This window comes from Fusarium solani (genome assembly GCF_023522795.1).
Source record: "Fusarium solani strain SB1 chromosome Unknown bctg00000015, whole genome shotgun sequence".
NCBI classification, from domain to species: domain Eukaryota; kingdom Fungi; phylum Ascomycota; class Sordariomycetes; order Hypocreales; family Nectriaceae; genus Fusarium; species Fusarium solani.
In genome coordinates, this window is record NW_027072143.1 from 713,253 (window position 1) to 734,357 (window position 21,105).

The 21,105-nt window shown below is 49.7% G+C and overlaps 6 protein-coding genes across 6 annotated transcripts; 3 read left to right on the top strand and 3 right to left on the bottom strand.

Moving 5' to 3' along the window:
* Positions 1-4,881: 4,881 nt before the first annotated feature.
* On the bottom strand, positions 4,882-7,991 carry MRS44_018177 (uncharacterized protein; the record flags this gene model as incomplete). The annotated part of the gene is made up of 6 exons (XM_065616375.1): positions 4,882-4,898; positions 5,034-5,439; positions 5,504-5,610; positions 6,592-6,931; positions 6,988-7,753; positions 7,813-7,991. The coding sequence occupies 6 exons, from the start codon at positions 7,989-7,991 to the stop codon at positions 4,882-4,884; spliced, it is 1,815 nt and encodes a 604-aa protein (XP_065472447.1).
* A 29-nt stretch (positions 7,992-8,020) lies between these two features.
* MRS44_018178 (uncharacterized protein) lies at positions 8,021-9,249 on the bottom strand (the record flags this gene model as incomplete). The annotated part of the gene is made up of 2 exons (XM_065616376.1): positions 8,021-9,056; positions 9,110-9,249. The coding sequence occupies 2 exons, from the start codon at positions 9,247-9,249 to the stop codon at positions 8,021-8,023; spliced, it is 1,176 nt and encodes a 391-aa protein (XP_065472448.1).
* Positions 9,250-9,767: 518 nt separating this feature from the next.
* MRS44_018179 (uncharacterized protein) lies at positions 9,768-11,468 on the top strand (the record flags this gene model as incomplete). Its single annotated transcript, XM_065616377.1, has 3 exons — positions 9,768-10,236; positions 10,289-10,693; positions 10,744-11,468. The coding sequence occupies 3 exons, from the start codon at positions 9,768-9,770 to the stop codon at positions 11,466-11,468; spliced, it is 1,599 nt and encodes a 532-aa protein (XP_065472449.1).
* Positions 11,469-12,480: 1,012 nt separating this feature from the next.
* On the bottom strand, positions 12,481-12,966 carry MRS44_018180 (uncharacterized protein; the record flags this gene model as incomplete). Its single annotated transcript, XM_065616378.1, has 1 exon — positions 12,481-12,966. One exon carries the CDS (start codon positions 12,964-12,966, stop codon positions 12,481-12,483), a length of 486 nt encoding a protein of 161 aa, XP_065472450.1.
* Positions 12,967-13,003: 37 nt separating this feature from the next.
* Positions 13,004-14,313, top strand: MRS44_018181 (uncharacterized protein; the record flags this gene model as incomplete). The annotated part of the gene is made up of 4 exons (XM_065616379.1): positions 13,004-13,108; positions 13,193-13,419; positions 13,593-14,170; positions 14,273-14,313. 4 exons carry the CDS (start codon positions 13,004-13,006, stop codon positions 14,311-14,313), a joined length of 951 nt encoding a protein of 316 aa, XP_065472451.1.
* Positions 14,314-17,903: 3,590 nt separating this feature from the next.
* MRS44_018182 (uncharacterized protein) lies at positions 17,904-18,960 on the top strand (the record flags this gene model as incomplete). Its single annotated transcript, XM_065616380.1, has 2 exons — positions 17,904-18,875; positions 18,922-18,960. 2 exons carry the CDS (start codon positions 17,904-17,906, stop codon positions 18,958-18,960), a joined length of 1,011 nt encoding a protein of 336 aa, XP_065472452.1.
* Positions 18,961-21,105: the final 2,145 nt, after the last annotated feature.

Genomic DNA, 21,105 nt, shown 5'->3' on the forward strand with positions numbered 1-21,105 from the left:
CACAACGGCCTTCACCGGGTACAACATACAGAGATGGCGGCTCATCTTCATCATGCTCATCATGAGGCGAGACAAATAGCGGAGATGGTAGCATCGTGTTCCTTCAACCCAGCCCTCACTAGGTTTCACAACTCGGCCACAGCCTAAGTCTCGGGGCACACTCTCTGGTCTGAGGCAATTCTGGAGTTGCTCGATCAACCATCTGTTGCAGTTGTTGCTGCTTTGCCAGAAGAAGCTCATTCTAAAAAGTGGGAGGAGCTCTTTGAGGAACGTGATGGGCCGTTTTGGATAGTTTTTATTTAAACGAAGTTGACCATTTTTAGATTTCTCCCTTTCTTCTAGTTGGTTGATCGGTACATTAGACACAGCATACTGGAAAGGTGGTTGATTCAAGAAGCCCGGCATTTCGTTTCCTAATGGACAGAGTTTGTCTTATTGGTGGATTGGATCGGGCAGTTTCTAGCTGATAAGCTTGTACAATGGGATGGTACTGTTCCTGTAGAACAGCTTTTTAAGGGGTCGTCATTCAGGGCTTGAAGGTGGAGGTTTGGGCGAAAGGAGCCCTAATTGCTAGCAATTTTGAGACCGAAGACATGATTCAAGAAATAGCTTGGGCTGTTCAAGAATTGATTGATGAATTTGGGGGGTCGTCTTAGCATTGGAAAATTGCGGTTATAAGAGGAGGGAATGAAATGTGGAAGCGATGACCATGTTGGCGAAGCATACACCATTAGGTACTGCTTGGTGGAATGGGCCGCCACGTGAATCTTGGACAAGACTGAAACAAGGCACGGCTTCATTCCAACAGCTTATGCAAGACCAGATCATTTGGTTACACTGACGAGCGTTTCGGCTCTTCGTCGGTCCAAATGATAATCCATGTGAAGAGAATCCTATGCTCCGAAGGGTCAGGCTTGCAATACAGCAGCCGAAAGCATTAGACTGGAGAATTAGTCAGCCTTGATAGTCGTATAGTATACGGAAAATGCTCTCAAAGATCCCTGCTGAATGTTGATTCTGGATTGGGGCCTCGTGCGCAAACATGCCTGCTCTTTCCGTGCCGTTGACTTGCTCGTAGGTTTCGTTCAAGCATCTTTATTGGAAAAGCAGCAGTGTTTGCTGCAAGTAGTGTGTTCCATAAAAGCGCAATCAACTTCATGTTACGAATACCGGTATTCATGTATGACAGTGTCGCCGCTGATGTGTAACCCTGGATATGTAGGGCTGTTAAAGGAGTATAGATGTTGAGCTAAGTCCAGAGTATTATTACGGCCTACACGTCCATGGACAACGCGCGTCGAGGTCGTGTAATTAGGCCAATCTTCTTTTTATCAACAGGCTTGGCCGTTTGTTAGGCTTGAACTAGGTAAATTTTAGTCATAAATGTCATATGCCATAACTCGGTAAATAAGCTTAGCAACCTATGGCTAGATGATGGGTAACAGCATTAGGTTAACTGGCGACTAAAACTGAATACTGTAGCCTGAGCGCACTTCACATTGTACATCACTCGACCTTCGGTAGCCCGTTGAGACCATGCTGGATGCTGAGGACCGACTAAATGTTTCTAGTTGCGGTAAGCATAAAACATGGGCAATTTGGGCCTCGATTGAAATATTAAATTGGCTCGGGACACTTGTTTCACGTCTCCAACAAAGGAGGGCTGGTGGCGAGCCTCGACCATGCGAAGAACAAGACGCGTCAGAGGTAGCACAACAATCGCAGTCGATTCGATAGCTCGCCATGGATGAACAATATCTAAATGGTAGCTTTAAGAATCATAGTGTGATGATTCAGGTCTCGATGGTGCATCAGGCTGGGGCCCGAGTTGATGGGATTGGTCACACGAAGTTTTAGATGTTTAGAATTCATGTGCTGATATCACCATCATCGGGTTGTGGTAGCCTTGTTGGGGCAATGTTTCCACAGGCGTACCATGGTTCGGCTTATTGTGCTGCTATTTTTCTAATTTTTGGAAACTAAATGAAATACAATCTTCCTATGGCACGAGGATCGAGGGGGCGAGGGAGAGGGTATCGGTCCCTTTATTCGGCGGCGATGGCAGCAGCAGCGGCAGCGTCGTTACCACTATACGACCGATCAATTGTTATTCTTAACATTGTGTTGGCAGCCATTGTGTTGACAGACACTGAGAAACAGCTGTCTTTTGGGGATGGAAAGGGATGGTCTCGTACGGAAGGTTAGAGTAGTCAAATACCCTTTGAGAGGTAGAATAACCTTTCATGATGCAGCCAGGTATAAGTCTTCCACTGCAGGCAGCAGAAGGAGTAAAAAAGGCCACTGTGTTAGCATTGGGATATGATGCTATGATGTGTTAAAAATGTGTTCTTTATTATAGTTGAAGCCCGACCCTTTGAGGGATAACTGAGCCAGAAGACCTTCCTATGGCACCTCGTGAGGGAGCCCATAGGCTCGCGGTACCCGCGAATTTAAAATTTCGCGGGTACCGCGAAAATGACTAAGCACAGTGTATATAAGCTAAGTTACTAGCGATTTCTCGTTTTTCACACTGTTTTCTCTCATGAGACTGGGTGCATGGGACTGCTTTACAAGTGTATTAGTCCAATACAAGACATCATTGTTACAACCCCGTCACACGAGAACTCGCCACTGCCCTTGCACGTGACCCCAGGTAAGCAGCCAATCATGGAAGGAGCGACACCCTGTATCGCTCCAACACGCAGGAGCGTCTTTTCAACGTCGCTCCCGCAAAAGAGATGTAGTATATAAAGTCGCTCATTTGCACATTTCCTATCTCCACTTGGCTCTCTAGCTTTCAATACAACTTGATTACTCAAGAATACTTCTTGATATTATCAGACGTGATTCGCCACCCCTACGCTCAGTACGTTACGCCCCGTTACAACTGCCAACATAAACCAATCAGGTCACGGTTTACTACGTTGGGAACCTCGACCGTCACAATCATGCTCCTTTCACTCCGTCACTTCTTTTTGCTTCTTCAGGTGCCCCTTTGCCATAATTTCTATTTTTAATCTGGACATTTCCAGCATCTCTTCAACCAATACTCTACAACGCAATTTAACTCCTTTGCAACACTGCGATTTTAGCTTTTGAAAGGCAGCAACCCCTGGGACCCCCATATCATATAGATTACTTATTGCCAGTTCCAAAATTGGCTAGTAAAGCAGCAAGGGTATAGGCTATTGTCTCCGAGATGGCTATCGCTGGATAAGATACTTCTACCTATATTACAGTTGACTTACTAAAAATAATCATATTACCATTAAGTGCATTTTACAACTCTATTAATTATTGAACCAGTATGCCCGTTAAGATTATCTCGTAATAGAGTATCCTTAGGCGTGAAACTTGTGCTTAGTCATTTTCGCGGTACCCGCGAAATTTTAAATTCGCGGGTACCGCGAGCCTATGGGCTCCCGTGCGGCATATCGGATGGGAGACACGGGCTTTGAATCTCCTTAATCATCCTGACCTTTTTTTTTCATCATCTGCTTCATTAGGGACCCTGGCTCTTTTCCATACCAGCACAGACACAGCCAAAATGAAGACGAACAAAAACACGAGTTGGGCACCGGCAAAAGGACCAAACCAGCTAGGTAGAATAGAATTTAACAAGAGAAAAAGCCCAGCTAGCACACTGACGATGATTAAATCCAGAAGGACCAACGGAGACAAAATAAATAGGAAGTCGATTCTTTTAGGCTGGAAACCATGATTGTTAAACGCAAACTTGAGCATGGTAATGACCGTAATGTTGGCAATTGCGGCGATAGTAGCAAGCGTCAACAAGGCGGTTGCTATGTCGAATTGACTCCCTAAGTTATTGGTTCTGGATGCTTGTAACACAATGAGACTAAGCGAGATGGTTCCTAGCCATCCTGAGAAAATGGCGACGGTGTCAAAAAGTCGTAGTAGTCGCCATACAAGAAATATCGAATGTATGCTCATCCCTTCATTGGCAGCCTGTCAGTGTGACTCGCCGGCTATTGATCGAAATTGAGGTAGGACTTACTGCGAGCCATGGCGGTAACCCTAACCCTGAGGTACTGTGGCGGAGGTAAGACTGACAGGCGGAGTGCTTCATTTTTAAAGCCGAGCCTTCTGCTTAATCTGGCGAGCAAGGTAAACGCATCCAGACGATTCTGTCTTCAATTTCAACACCCAGCTTCAGCCACCATGAATGCCGATGCAATCCCGAAGTCACTAGCGGACCAACTACTTGACCTCTTATTGGTAGACACTTACTATTACGACGGGGTCAAGTATAGGACAATACTGGACGTGTATGTGAGTGCCAACAGACTGCCAACCCGGAGGCGGCTTGGCACGAAGCTACGGTTTAACAGCGATGACTTACCCCTGTTTGTCTTTAACACGAAGAACGGGCCACCGACTGGCAAAGCTGAATTGAGATCACTAGATCAAGCACCTCGCACCACGTGGGAAAAGAACGGACGGCTCATTTACGCAGCTCTTGAGGGACCTTAACGAGGTGCCGTTTTCGATCATTTCCATATCCTTAAAGACACATTCACCTTATGTTGCTAAGGCGACGCACGAAAGGCAGGGACGATCCGTGACTCATTTAAACGACCGTGGGCCCTAGTGTTTCTACCTAATGAGAACGATGTGGGTGACACCTCTTCGAACAGCGGATAGCCAAAGAAGTCTTTTAGTTCCTTGAGGATGTATGTAGAGTCTCGTATGCGTACGTAGGTGTTGTACGCCATTTTGTGTGTAACGGGCTTTCTCCCATTCGCTAGCGTCATAGTTCCATGTGGTACTGGGACATGCGCCAGCCAATTACTCTCCTAATCTTACATAGTGGTGTCCAGTGAACAGTGAAAGACGTTTATATCTCATAGCTCTTCGTATTTAAGCCGGATCATGGCCTTCGACGACATAGTATAGCAGACGCACGTTCTACTCTTTTATCGTTGATTCAATAGAAACTAGCCCTTAGCTTACTTCCCAAGCCTTTTTACAGTTTTCTTTCTCCGTAAGAGCTTGTAGTCGAAACCACGTACGTAGCTCCTTGGTTTCTTGGAGCCAGCTCTCGCCACAGATCTTTGACACACGCTGCTGGTCTTTAGTGACGTATAGCTGCTCAGCCACATCGCGAAAGGCCATGCGGTAGAGCATGAAAGCGTTCAGAGGACGTTTGATCTTGCCGTTTCTGGCTTCTGAACGTCTTTCAATCAAATTCCTCTGCACATAGTTCTCAATATTCTGCATCCACTTATCGCTTGCTCCCAAAAAGCTAAGGGCATGAACGGCGTCGCAGGGATGCGGTCCTATCCCTACTAAGTCCCCATCATGCTCGCACGGCCCCATGAAGTCTGGGAATAAAATCCAATCCTCACCAAAGCCATATGTCGATGCAGAATCAGAGTAGGCGAAACTAGAGTCGCGGTCGTACTCCAAAGCATTCGGCTAAAGTGCGGATTCAAGTTATTAACTACTAAACGATGATATAGAGCGAATTCAGGTGCCATACTTCTATCAAACCACAAGGGAAAGACTCCTCGGAAGGCGGCGCCAGGCTCACGGCGATATCACAGGTTGAGTTCATGTCTGCAACTGTGTCGAGATCTGCGGTTCGATCTATGGCTGGTGGTTAGTTATGTTCAGGGGCGACGAAACTTAGACTTTTAGCATGTACCAATTTGCCTGGGCAATTCTAGCGAGATCGAAAGAGAAAATGTACTTAAAGGCAATGACTCAACCAATACAGGGAGAAAGGCTGTTGAGCAACAACTCTGGCAGTTGGCGCACAAGGTTCCGCCAGTTAACGAGATCTGTGGTGCATGCCCTCCAGGCCGTACTAGTTCTGGGAAAAGGAGAGTGCATAGTCCGACTGCAGTAGATATACTTTTGTAGAGTGTTTTGACCGCCAAGATACGGACTTTGTGAACCCTCGTTGAATGGATATGCATCTACCCACCCTACGAGCGTTTTAGACACTCTTGTTTAAAAGTCGCTTGCTTTCATGTACTCGTCCCGATCCTGATTACGACGTATCACCAGAAAACACGAGTAAATGTCGGTGTCACGTATCTGGATTTGCAGTACCATACAATGCCACAGCAGATTTAGGCTGCGTGTCCTGGAATTGCCTTTGAGGCTTCATCCGACATCAATCGAACGTTAGTCTATCTTCGTTACAACCCAATAATTTCACAGTTGCGTGCATGCAAAAAGGGTGGATTAGCATATCATGAGAGCTCTACGGTGCGGCCACAAGATGCTTCCTGAAGGTGATCAAATTCGCCGAAAGCCTGGGATTCTCGAGTCGTTCTCCAGCAATTCGGAGAGCAATCTGCCTGCTTTCGTAGGAGGCGATCGGCCAAGCATAACCTCGCAAAGGAAAGACCTATTGACTAATAACGCGCAGGTTCTCGCTTCGATTAAATGCGCCCTCGATCTTCCTCGCCTGCTGGCACAGGAAAGTGACAGCTTTCAGTCTCACGGAACCAACTCCAACAACTAATCACCGACCCCCAATTCCCGAACCAGGATTTACAAACCATAAGTTGTAGTTCCTCAGCCACTGCTCTAGCCGCGACCAAGCCTCTTCTCCCATACACCCATTAATGGTGATTCCAGTCGTTGATTCTGGAACAGCATATTGTGAGCTGTTGCGGAGGGCCTTCTCAAAACATGCCTTGGCTTCAGCCTCGTAAGAAGCGGCGAGGGCAAAAGAGCCCTTGAGTTTAAGTTGGATGCCCATTATCATATAAGTGCACCCAAACACACAGCTAGAACTAGAGTCGTCGAGGTTTCCCGAGCCATCAAGGCTTCTCCAAAACTTTGTTAGTTCTTCGATGGCCTCGTTGATTTCCATGTCGACTTTCTTGTTTTCGCCTCTCTTTTCCAGGTTAGCTACACAAGAAAAGATTGAACAGTAGATGAAATAGAGGTCGTCCTATAAGTGAAAGGAGGTTAGCAGCAGTATTTACGAGTTAGAGCACCACTACTCACGTTTTGAGCCATCCCGAGCCTCACACAGATGAGTTTCAACCTGTACTGCGGGTCCGGACGCAATGTCTCGCTCCGGGGTCTGTCGTTGTCGCTCTTCACGTCCTCTTTGATTGGCTCGGGAGGATCTTTCACGGTGGTCTCATACTTTCCTGAAACTGTGAAGCTGCGGGTTTCTTCATTCCAGGTGAGCCAACGTCCCGAAGCTGCAATCCTGCGGCCAAGGGTAGTGAGGCGATTCATTCGCTCCCGTGTCATGGAATCCAGCTCAATGTATCTCTCGCACTCTTCAGTCTTGTCGTTGTCAAGCCACGCGTGAGGGAAGTAGTTCTCTGTGTAGATTAGACCACGCATGGCAAAATCCTCGGGCAAAGGCCGGGGAAGCTGATCCTTCTCTAGGGGGCGGAAATCAGAGTGGACTTCATACCCGGACCCAAGGGAAGCCAGCAGGAAGTTCAGCATCTTTGATGTCAGTTTCCACGGGAACATCCCTTCTATGTGAGAAATCGCGGCTGGGAATCGTGTCATATGGCTCACGAATACCAGCATGGTGTGCAGGAATGGAAGGATATTGGTATCGCCCCACCGATGCATCGCCGTCTCGGTGATCCGCACCGTGAAGCCAAGGGCTTGCTTGAACGAGTCACCCGGATTCGCCTCTATGACACCTTCTGTCTCTTCGGGCTTCTGTGGCATGGCTCGCATGAGCACGTTGGACTCGACGCCATAGCCAAGAAGAGAGCAGCCAAGAGAGATGCCGATATAGTATCTGATTCAGTCAGCGGATCCCCTACGATGTGAATAAAAGTCTGGTTATCAGATACTCACCCAGCGTCTAACCACTGCTCTATGTAGGGGTCGAGCTGCTTTATAAATTTGTCCATCGACGCCTGCAATCTCTCCTTGCACTCTCCAAAAAACAGCATGCCATGGACCCTCAAAAATTCAGCATCGATTGGCGCTAAGCGGTTCGGGCTCTTGCTTCCTGCCGGGCCCAGGAGAGTCATGATGCTCTCTCGCGCACCCGGAAATGGGATTAGGCCACAAAGCGACTTGGTGTAGTAGGAGAGCTGCTGCAGGCGTTGGAGCGCGCCAGAATTGCCAGGTGACGGTAAAGCCTGCCAGTAGCGGGAGACTTATCCGAAGCCTTGCTGTACCAATGACGGCTCACGCCAGTCCAGGTCTCACGATCCCAGAAACCGTCGTTCTCGATGGCCATTCTGTATCGACCCAAATCTCCCAAGCACTCGCTCCATGTATCTTGGAAGGCAGGCACCGTCTCATACAAGAGAGCGACAATGCTATATGCCAAATGCAAGAACGTAATCATGTGTTCCAGAGAAGCAGGGAGCCGGTGTCTCAGGAGTTCAAGAAACGAGTGGATGCCATGGCGCCACATACGAGCAGGCATTGCATATTCAGATGCTAGTCGCCGCAAATCAGGGCTGGCGGATGGATGCTGGCTGGCAAGGAAGAAATCATGATGCTGGTGCAATAGTGCTCTGTGCAGAGCGATCAGGGCTTGCCACTGGTCGTTATTGAGTTTAGGACTGGACTCGGCGTTGGTGAATTGTGCGTTGTCGACTTCTGCACATTTTGTTTCAGCCATGATGAGACCAGCATATATGCCATGTACTGCGGCAACTAGTTCATCTCGGGAGATGGGCCGAGTCTCTGGCTGAGGGATTATGACAGGTGTGAAGTCGCCATCTTGTCCGGGCTGAGGCGAACTCTGCGGCACAGCAGTTGACTTGTTGCTGGAGAGTGCTTGTGTTTGCGAGAAAATGGGCATGGCTCGAGCCTGCTTTTGCCGTGTCTTGGGGTGCACCCCCTCTTCCTTTACCCGGAGCTGCCGCCCGAGCGTGTTTTTATGAGGCCTCCCTTGGTCATAGTCGTGCCAGACTCGACTTCGGCCATGGGAAGGGCTTGATGGTGCCTGAGGGCCTGCGGGTATTGGACGGTGACGCTCAGCCCTACGCGTGTCATAACCAGGCTTGGCAACGTTTCTGGACGCGGGTGCGTCTCCAGCACGTCGCTTGTGTGCATTTCGTGAAGCGTTAGCTTTGGTCGATCTGCAGCAACAAGTATCAGCAAAAGGCTACTGCAGTAGGGAGAGGGCATATACGTCTGAATAATTTGATTGAATGCACCGTCTACCTCCTGCTTCGTCGACCACCTTTGCTGGTGTTGTAGATCTGACGCGACGTAATCTCGCCAGGATTCGGAATTCCGAAGCTCGGCGTTGCGTTGGGGGCAGGTCAACATAGTCGATTCCCGCTGGAGATCTCGGTTCCGGAGGTAACCAACCCGTTTCGCTATGGTGTTGTCCATCTTCTGTATAGAAAACTCGCGAATTCACTTTCTAATGAGCGCTCTGTCGTCAGCGTCAGGGCAGAGTGAGAAGAACACGGAGGAGTCCGCGGATAGAAGGAGTACCATCTGGTACCCCTCACCCGGTCATACCCCTCACTCGGTCAGCAAAAAAAATATTCCCCCATACAAAATGCGATTTTTCATTTGAACAGTTCTTGAACAAAAGCGAAGCTATCAGCATGGAAAAATGTCTATTCTATTGAAAATTGCATGGAATTTAACATTTCAACGTTGCTTCCCCAGTGACGCATGCGGTATAGCCGTATGGCACTAATATAAACTGTCTTGAAACGCCTCCCTCATCACCCTCCCTCCGCCAGGTCTCATCGGATTTTTCTCTACACCAGCCTCCCAAAACGACGCTCAAAATGCCCCAGACGCCTTATACAGAGGATGATGTTATTTAAGCCATGCTGGATGTCACAGATAATGGACTCTCGCAGCATGAGGCCGCCCAGAAGCATGGCATGCCCCAGACCACCCTCTCTGACCGACTAAGAGGCATACCGCCTAAACCTGAAGTCACCCATCCTGCCCAGCTGTTATCCAAGTCCCAAGAGACCAGGTTGGTAACCTGGATACTCCGGCAAGAGGCCCTGGGCTATGCTCCGTCCCACAGTCAAGTCCGTGCCACCGTCGCTGCCCTCCTACGACAACAAGGCAGGGAACGGCCTATCGGTGTACATTGGCTAGCCAGGTTCATGAAACGGCATCCGTCCATAAAGACGAAGATCGGAAAACGCCAGGAGGCGTCGAGATTCAATTGTTTTACCCCGACCGCCGTCAATTGGTACTTTGATATCCGGGAGAAGGAATATGGCTGGATCAAACCCGAGAACACTGTCAACGTTGACGAGGGCGGTATCATGGCCGGATTTGGTGAGCATCAGTCGTTCTGGCCATTGAATGAGCTAATCCATTGGGAACATAGGCTTGGATTCCTTGGTTATTGGCAGTAGCGACCCCAGGAGGAAGACCTTCCTCAAGGGCTCTCAGTCCCGCACTTGGACTAGCTTTATCGAAGCCGCGACTGCAACTGGCCGTCTTCTGAAACCGGGGATTATATTCAAAGGCAAAGAGCTTCAGCAACAGTGGTTTATCGATGAGCTCAGGGAGGTGGCCGACTGGTATTACATCACGTCCGACAACGGCTGGACAGACAACCACATCGCAGTCGAGTGGCTCAGAGAGGTCTATCTTCCCCAAACGCAACCGGAAGATGAGTCTGATGCGAGGCTTATCATACTGGATGGCCATCGAAGCCATGTATCTGTGCGTATCTGTCTGTTCCGAACTTTCTGGACCAAAAATGTCGCTGACTCAAAATCCAGGATGTGTGGATGGCTACATGCTTTTTGAACAACGTGTATTGCTGTTACCTACCAGCTCACTGCTCCCACGGCTTACAGCCACTCGACAATGGCCCATTCAATGCATCCAAGGCTGCCTATCGCAAAGAACTCCAAAAGCTGACAAGCCTGACCGACTCTGCGCCGGTGGATAAGGTCAACTTCATCAGGGCCTATGCCAAAGCCAGGGAGGTGGGTATGACGAAGAAGAACATCCTCTCGGGCTGGCGAGTGACTGGAAACTGGCCGGTTTCACGACGGAAAGCACTCATACATCCTAAGATTCAGCCAGACAAGAAGGAAACTACACCTGCGTCAGAGGGTCACAGAGACGGGCAACGCGACTCTGATAACACGCCAAAGACCAGCCGTCATATCAGGGATCTGGGGAAGAACAAGAGCCCCTCAACGAGAAGGCGCTATTCTGTGATATCGAAGGGTTTCGAAGCACAAGAGTCAAAGATCGCCTCGCTGAGCGCAAGAGTAGCCAGTTTAGAGGAGGAAGTCGGGCGGTTGAGCAGAGGCAAGAAGAGAAGAGCGATACCGAATCCCAACAGGAAGTTCATGACACTAGCCGAGGCTCTAGTGGCTGGTGAGACTATTTCCAAGTCAAACGAAGTAATTGAAGAGGCAGAATCTGTTGAGGAGGTGATCGAGGTGGGAGGGGTGGAAGAGGATGAGGGCTCAGATTCGGAGGCGGAAGAATTACCAGTTGTACGGACCCGCGCAGGCCGCGCAGTTAAAAGACCAAGAGGATATTAAAATACATTCAATTCTGATCTTGATCCTAAACATGAATTTATTTTTGCTATTTTTGTCAGGTTCTTGCCAGCATGATGAAAAATCGCATTTTGTATGGAGGAATATTTTTTTGGCTGACCGGGTGAGGGGTATGACCGGGTGAGGGGTACTAGATGGTATAACGCAGAACAACGGGCCAGTGGGATGGCGAAACGAAGACGTTGCAGAGTGAGCTGGGAAGATGGTTTATGAAAAGGGATAATGCGGCCCTTATGAAGGCCAGCAGTCATCGAACCGTGTGTTGAAGCTCACCAGGGTGCGTGCTACCTCCTTTCTGGGCACCAGTTCCAGTTCGCGCGGTTTGACTAAGGGAGAGCATAGGATTGGCTATCAGGCGACGCACTAACCGGGAAGCAGCAAAAGCAACGACTTTCCTCATGCATGGAGTAATCTACACGCCGGGCAAAATTAAGGAGACCCTCTCCCTAAACGCTCGATGATGGAACAGTGGGGCTTGGGGAGATACCAACGTCCCCTCCGAGAGCGGAGCCTGCACGAATTCGATGCACCCCCTGCCGTTGAGGCGTTGTTGGGTCACACTGCCCCTGCGCACCGCACGGCAACAGGAGCGAGAGTGAAGTCCCCTTCACGTCACAAGCAGTTAACGCGACGGGTTCGCGTCACGCGCCCCCAAGTGCGCGTTCCAATTACACCGTTTCCGGCCTTGAGCGCTATTATGTCAAACTCATCTTCTCCTTGGACCTGTAGAGCCATTGGGCAGGTACAACCTTGCATGAAAACAATTCAGACGCCAAAACGCACCTTGTGGTCGTGCTTGCTGAGCTGGTACTCGAATTTTTATTTACGTATCTCACACATGTTGGTTGTTTATTCTATGCATACGACGCTTACGAACTTTTCACCACAGGCACCGAGGGTTTATGGGCATTTCGTTACGGCGGAAAGTACTGCGTGTTCCGGAACCGCTAGCAAGGCAGTTGTCTTCCCTTTTGCGACGCCTCTTTCGCGTGGTTCATAGGGATTTCAATCCGCCAGCCGACCGACTCGTTAACTTTTTCTTCTTCGCAGCGATTGAGACAAGCTGGGTGAAACCCTTGCCTTTGGGGTCCCGCGGGACCCGTCCGAGTTCCAGGTCTGGCTTGACGCGAAGCACAGTGACTGCGAGGCGTTGAAACAGCGCTTGGAACAGGCGTGGTTCATCTCCCTGGACGATGCCGACAAGTCGGAGCTGCTCCCCAAAATCACCGGATTCGAAGATCTGTTCCTCGCGCCGGGCTACGTAAGGCCCCACGGCAATCTGTTCGGGGTCGACACTCATGGCCGATCTCAACCGAGGGCTCGTCGACTGCGTTGAGGTGTGCTTCTTCCAATTGGGCCAGCTACCACTCCGCAATCCCTTGACTCGTCGTGGGAGCCCGCCAACCGGTACTAGCTGGGGGTCGATGCAGAACCAGAAAGCCACTGCGCCACAACTAATGCTGTACCTGCGCCGCCCCATGGTAGCGAGGAAGTGATTGCTTCTCAGTACCTTACCTATGCCCTCGGTTCTAGGAGCCCCTATCGCCCACAACGACGCCGATGACTGCCTCGGAGGCCTAGGTATTGTCCAAGGCCCAGGCATTCGCCCTCGCGAGCCTGATGTACATTGAGGCCATTACCCAAGCGCGTGAGGCGTGCTACGAAACGGACCCTGTGTTCCGCGAGGCGGGCTACCTGCTGCTCAGCGTGGCCACCTGCTCCCCGACCACGTCACGCTCGTCAATGCCGAGGGACTGGGATGGCCGGCCAGGCCGGAGGAGTGCCTGAACGAGCTCTCGGTTCTCAAGTACGGCACCCTACGGGGCGATGGTGATGCCCAGCCCCGAGAGCTGGTGTCAGCCTTCCTCGGCGACTTCCACAAGGTCAACAAGGCACCTGGGAGTGTCCCGACTGCCACGTCGTACTGGATGGGGTCAGTGCTCACAGAGAGCTCATTCTCATGGAACAGCTTCCGGGAGAGATTGACCTGTTTCGGTTTCCTGATCCGAACGAGATAGAGGACGAAGATCCAGTTCGCCAGACGAACTGCGATGATGCCATGGACGGCCGAGTCTGATGCATTTTGGTTGCCCGAGCTAGCAGCAGCTCCCGCACGTCAGGCATGCTCGCCGTACCGGTGTTGTGGGAGCCCTGGACTAACCCGTGGCGGGTGAACAAGGCCGACGCACCAGCGGGATCAACACTTCCAAACGGCCTCACCTGCGAAGAGTTGAGTCAGTTTAAATGCAAGTATTCGGACCGGTTCCCTGCTTACAACTCCCGCTGGCGGCAGCCTTTTGAGGGCGCGGGTATCAACTGGGGACTACTCGAACAGGTGCTCAACTCGCCGCCCGGGCACCGCATCTCCTTACGCGTGCGTAGCCTCGCCGTGTGGTACGCACCCGCCTTTTTTATCCCAACGGTCATAGGAGGCTGCGGAGCTCACCAGCCTTACTATGTCGGTGACCTAGACCGCACGCATCGGGCCCATAATCCGCGGCAGCGACTCGACACGCATCTCCAGATGGCCTCCCACGTGCGACTAGATGGTAGTCGCAGATCGGTTTGCTTCATGGCCCTATTCAGGCCGGCGTCCGAGGACACCTTCGAGGGATGGGCGCGGAAACAGGCCGGAATGGAGCATTTCCGCGAGGTCTTTGGGTGTTGGATCAGTAAAGCAGGACGTGAGTCTGGCTGATTTTGAACAAAGTGAAAACGCCTTTGGATAACTGACAGGCTGACCGTATTCCCCCGGGTTAGGAACATGCACGACCAACCACCCGCAGACCCCGACGCTGAAGAAGGTGCCACCGGACACCCCGTTTGACATTGAGAAGCCTCTGAAATGGTGGTGACACGAACCGCCGTGACAACACTACCAAGGCATGAAGCCCTAGCTGGACCACGCGCGGGCCCAGCTGGGATTTGGTGACGTCGATCCCCTTGACATCAATGACGGCGCCACCCACGACAGCAAGGGCAGGAGACTGCCCCTGAACACGCTGGCTGGGAGGATAGACCGGTGGAATTGGTGGCGCCACGCCTGTACCGTTGGCCGTAGGCCAATGATTGGCTGCAATGTGGAAATTACGCCTTTGTGGATGGCATACATTTTCTTTTAGATGGCAGACACAGTGGCGACTACGGGGCATGCTTGGGTGTGAGCGACGGAAGCAGCACTAGGTCCAGACACTGGCGACGTTATCTCTTCGCAAAAGCCACCACTAGGTTACTAAAACCAAAGATTCCTCATCAGCCCAGCTCTCCTCTTGCCTTGTATGAGCCCAGTCTCAACCAGCCCACACGGATTCTTGCCGCCGATGAGGAGCCAACCAACTCCTTTACACCGCTAGCTCAGGGGGCCACTACCCAGACTCCAAACATCGAATATCTAGTGGATTAAGTGGACAGAATAGCAGGCGTTGCAAATACCGAGCGCTGGCCTCTCGGCGTGTCCAACACGGCACCTGGACCCTCTTCTCCCCGCAAAGCGCACAGGCGAAGGAGGACGGCGCAACCAATCTCTAGCAAGCGCGGAAAACGGCGTGTATGGCAAAGTCATGGCTCTAGACAATCGATGGAATCCCATGGCGCCGGATCCGATACCTGCACGGTTGTTTGTCACCCCTTAAATGATCAGGGCGAAAGCAGTTCCGACGCTCGTTGTGACGTAGAGTCCATTGTGATGGGTGGCCGATTTGCCAGAGCTTCCGCTATCGATAGCGACCAATCTGGACTAACCGTCTGCCCTCCATGGGACAGGCGGTCTTCCTGGCTCAGTTATCCCATCGAGGGCCGGGCTTCAACTACAATAAAGAACACACTTTTAACACATCATAGCATCATATCCCAATGCTAACATAGTGGCCTTTTTTAGTCCTTCAACTGCCTGCAGTAGAAGACTCATACCTTGCTGCATCATCCATGGGACAGGCAAACGGATGGCTCTCGCATTCCCTATATATTTTACTCAAATGAATTACGGCAACAGATCACGCCTCGAGCCTACAAGCCTGTCATTTCAGCCAGTTCACACGGGATAGGCTAATAGAGCGAGCTATGATAGCACGGAACCAGTGATGGTGCCAATCGAGGATGAAAGGTTTGGAAGGACAACCCTCGACTCTCTGTGATAATGAAGACGAATCCAACGAACCGACCACCAGTCATGATTTGATGGCCACCATGAAACCAACCAAGTATGAAGACGCGGAAGAAGATATGGCAATCGCACAGGGTAAAAAGGACTCTCCTCGTAATGAGAAAGCTTAAGAAAGCTTGAGCTATAGTGAGAGCAAGTCATAGAGAGGTGACGTTCTCGTAGATTGAAGCTACCTCCGTGTTTATGTTCACAAGTGACCGCAGCTACTCCCTCCTCAGGATAACACGGAGAAATACAGTATGATGAAGGTGATTATGCTGAGGGCAATAAGTCGAAGCATAACACCCATTTCAAGCTTTAAGAAAGTTAAAAAAACCCTGCGTCAAAGTCGCCGTGCCTAGATGCTATCTCCGCTGGGGACGATAGAATAGTCCAAATTTAGCCCTTCAAAGTTCTTTCTTTGCTGTCTCCTCTACCGTAGACTGTTATTAAATCGAAACATTCTCCGACTTGAGATAAACGCAATAGCGAACGATTTACTCATATGAAACTGTACAATCAACTAGACTCTCCCTCGAAGCAATTATGAAGGGATCAGCTTGGCTTATTATTTTGGCTCTTGCAAAAGCCACTCACGCGCAATCATACGGACTTTGGATTGCTGGCTTGAACGACAACTTATGGGAAGTGTGTCACGCGCTTAACATATCTGGATACGAGGAGATCAGAGAATTGAATTCAGTGGGCGACGTAAGGTCTGTTGACGTAGGCAGGACCTACACCATCCCATACAAGACTGCCATTGCTCCGGCTACGTGGTTAAAGGACAGCTCCCAGTTCTTGCACTTGAATAAACAAGAGCAAACAATTCCACTTGACACGATGGGAGCTGCTACAGAAGCTGCACCACTCCCTACGCAGAAGGTCCTGGCCCTCTAACGGAATCATCAAGCCAACCACTGTTACAATGGTTGGCGTTGGGTCGCAGATATCTAGGTTGAGGTAGTCATGTTAACGCACATGATAAGCGAATGTCGCAGACAAGCGAATGTCGCACTCGGTATTTACACCTTGGATAGCTGATTTTCTACCAACATTCAAATACCAAGCCTGGAGTCAAAACAGCTGAGACTCTCCGGATAGGCCAAACAAAACTTGGCTTTCAAAGAAAAAATATTTCCAAAATTCTACTATTTCTGTAAGAAGTATAAACTTAAGAAAACCCGAAAAAGATACAAAATGACCCACTCTTTAGAGTTTCTAGCGCTTATATAGGCTACGCTAGATGAGACTTATTTACTGAATATATTGTATTCTTAGTTGAGCTAAATTAAAAATATTAGCTTTTTTAGGCTTGATTTTGATTTTTAATAAATTTTATAAAATTGCAATTTAAGGTGTAAATACGAAGTGCGACATTCGCTTGTCTGCGACATTCGCTTATCATGCACGTTACACATTCCAAAACTTATCTGTGATTGACCCATTACCCTATTTGTAACCTAGGCGGGACGTCTCGGCAGATTGTCGTATACCAGAAGATACCTCTCAAACTGTAACATTCCGATTTCGACCGATGCTTGCGGTGCACTATAACTGTAGGATAAGATAGGCGATGGGAGGCCTCTTTTAGACGAGAAGTGCCACTTCGAAGAATGATGCGTACCTAAAACATGAAGAAATTACGAAATCTATTATTCGGACGTCCGGGAAACTGTCAGTCTACCAGTAAATAACAACGAGACGACCATCTCTGACAGCCGCAGAAGCACTGGGTGCAACCGATCAAATGCTAAACGGACGGCAGTCAGGGCGATTGACGGATGCAGAAATAATAGAATGTGTATATTGCAGAGACTGGGTGTGCCATCGGTGTCTGTTGCCGCCGTAGTGTTTACTTTATCAAGAGTATCACATAAAGTAATTTGCATTGAACGCCTTTTCTAGACAAAAGGAATCCCATTCATTCGCATCTCATAATGGCTTCAATAGAAAGAGGGCTGCGAACAAGGGTCAGCTGTACGATTTTAAAACGCAGACAACGATGAACAAACTACCGGCGAGCAAAGCTAACGTATAGACCGGCTAATTTAGACGATCTCGGACCATGGACCCCGCCACGGCCGAATTTTCGATAACTTGCCGGTGAGGTTTGGCGACTGTCGCCCATTTAGTGCCTGATACAACTGGACTATGGGCTTGATCTCGAATCATACAACTTCGAGCTATATCTGCCACTTTGAAAGGTTTATTTTCGACCTTCGTACGACCTTTTAGGTTGGACAGGCCCCATCCTTTGCTTCCAACCAGCAAAGATGAATGTTCTGGATGATTTGCTGAGTGAGGTCTCATCGCACCCTCTGTCATCGAAAGATTTATTGAAGTATCAGAAGGTGGTGGAAGCGCTCCGAAGATATTGGCCTAATTGGAGTCCTCTCGACCAGACCATGGCCGCGTGCAATCACCTTCTGCAACAGAATGGTGCGTGGAGGGAATATGCTACTAGGCTCCAAGAATTAGTCCATATCTCAGACGATGTAGTGACGGAGGCAAGGAGGTGTTTCGCACAGACAGGAGAGATTTCTGCTACTGACATTCACCTGTATCTTGGATTACTTCGAAACTCGAACACCGCATTGACAATCGCTCCAGTCACGCTGTACGAAGATTTTGATTCCCTCCTCCATACCCTTGACCGCGAGAAAAGCTGGGTAGTCCCCGTTCAATTTGCATCCAGCTGGGGCTTTGCGGTTGTTTATCCTGACTGCACTCACTGGTACGACAGCGGCGGGGCGCTACAGAAACCTAGCCTCCCAGATTGGCCCAGACCCAGCCGCTTCGATACGGAAGATACTGGGGTAATCATGCTCCTGGGTATCCGGATGGTCGCGAACGGCCTGCCGCATGCATCCAACGATCTTATCGAGGAGGGGCTTTCACACTTCCGAGTCCGGCTGCTGGCCGAACTTGGCTGCCAAAAATTAGACCCTGATGGGCGCGCATTCGAAGCCGCCAATGGACATGTCCTTTATCTACTAGAGAGGGAACAGGCAATTCATTCCTCACACTTTGACATTGCCTGGGGCGATGAGTATCCAGATCCCAATGTGTTACCGCCAGGGTCTGGTCTGGACGACGGCATTGTTGATACGACACCTGGTACTGCGCCTGACTCGGCACTTTTAGGAACTGCGAGCGGCCTAGGTGACGATGGTGGTATTGACCTACCTCTCCTCCACCCTAGCAACCCAGACGACAGGATGTTAGAAACGGTTGATCATAGCAACGTGCCTGCCAATCATAGAATCGACACAGAAGCGTACCATGCTATAGATCAACAAGCGTCATGTAGGAATGCCCCAGCGATGCTAAGGCAGGTACATCCCCGACATGCCCATCACGTAGAGGTATTGCCAAGACCCATCTCTGATGAGAGTGCTGAGATGAAAAGCATGTTACTTGTGCTCAGCGATGCTGTATTAACGGCCCGCTCAACTTCAATATCGTCGCAGACAAGCATTCAAGTATTGTGCAATATAGTCGAGGCGGGAAAAGCGGCTAGCGACTTTCATTATCGATATTGCCAGACCCGTATTTACGAAAATGTGGTCACGAGAGGCGCAAGAGCCCACAAAATCAACCTACAGGGCTCACACGACGTTGGCGCCTACATAAAACAAGTGCGGCGGAAGAAAATTGGAAAAAGGCGATTTCAGGAGGAAGGGAAGCTGTGGCTGGAATTATGTGACATCTGCGGCCAGAATGGTATCAAACCGTATTCCCTTCTCTGTGCAGTTCCGCAACGCCAGCGTTTCTCAGCAGACTCCCTGTCAACCCTTAGGGCTCGGCTAGGAAACCCAGATGACCCGTTGTCAGACCTCTTGCGGCAAGCTGGAGAATTGTGCCAAACAATCGTCGATGGCAATCTTCCACCTCACGTTATGTTTGTCGAGGTATTTACGGCTAAGACGTTTGAGGCTTTCGATCGTGATGATTTTATTACTTTTACCAGCATTCACAGAAAAGCCCTTCGGCCGATCCCTCGTTATGTACCTCAGAACAGGAGACAATAGTGAGGGAGATTCAGAAGATCTTGAAAATATGTACCAGAGTGTTGTAGTTCGTGGGTTACGGGTGTCGTCTATGGCGAGCCACAGACAACATGAGCCTATGCTAAGACGGGCTTAATTACCAGGCGGCTTCAAATACTAAGGGAGGCTACAAGACGACACCCTGACCTTCGTACCTCACGTAGGGGGGATGGGGGCTTGACTTGCAAAAATAAGATACCTCTGTACACACTTTGGTGTGTATGTGCTTACATGTACCTTCATTTTAACGGTGCGTTGGATTCGATAAGGTCAATTCGATCAAGGTGATGATATTCAATACCATGTCAAACCCAAAAAGAGAATTGTTCTCTTGATCTCTGATGCTTCCGGCCCTGTCTTTTTCGAGAGGGGTTTTTATGCCATCTCACACCCTCTCTGGCTAAGGTCAGGATATCGACCTATCGGAGGTTTCGTAATACAGTGTCACAATACAGCACAAGTCAAAGGCCCCCAACCTTCGTACCTCAGGTCAATGGAGTCGTCTTGTAGATCCCCTTAGTAACAGCAAAAGCTGCCCACGTATGACCTGGTTTATGAATGTCTCAGCTATGACAACTACGTCTAACTTGCAAAGATATGTTGTGTGCATGTTGACGATAGGCTGGTGGATGTGACAACATCAGAGATAACTAGCATAACCGAATAGAACCGATAGATAAAATAGTCAAGCTTATGATACCCTGCCCGGCGGTATGGCTGGGAATAATGGGACAGAGCACCGATGACGTCCACTAGCCGAGAATTAAGCTAACCTGGCCATAACATCCTGAGTACGATATTGACCATTCCAGGCCATGGCAAGGGCTGATAGTGTAACCCTAGACTTATAGGGTAAAACTCGACAGTCCCATTCCTGAGAGGTCCAATAGACCGTTTAGACCAGGTGTAATGGAAGACAAACGGAGGCTACCATTAAGTCCATATACTACTGTTGAGAGTGCTGCTAAGCCTAAAACATGATGTAGTCGCCCTTATCTCACCAACAAAACATGCTCGAGAAGACCTGACTGATATCTAATAAGCATCTTCTACACACATACCGGTACTATCTGGTGAAGATTTTAGTGTGTCATCTACATTGCCCTTCTCCCTTCTAGATGATGTCATACCAACCATGACAGCCGCATCAGGATGGTGGGCGAGCCAGAAATCTCCAAGAACTGCGGAAGCTACTACAATGTTTGCCCCAGGCTTTTCTAGTAAAGCAAGAAGTTCAACTTAAGCAGTTCACCAATAAGTTTCTTGCTCATAATCGGGACGTATACCAACAGATTTCAAGCCGTCAAGGCCATGTACTGTCACTTTTACCCAGAACTGGAGACTTGGGGCCTAAAGACCCTTCTACTCGCCCCAGCGAAACGGCACCAGAGCAGCCCTCCCAATCCGCGCCCTCCTCGTTGTCGTC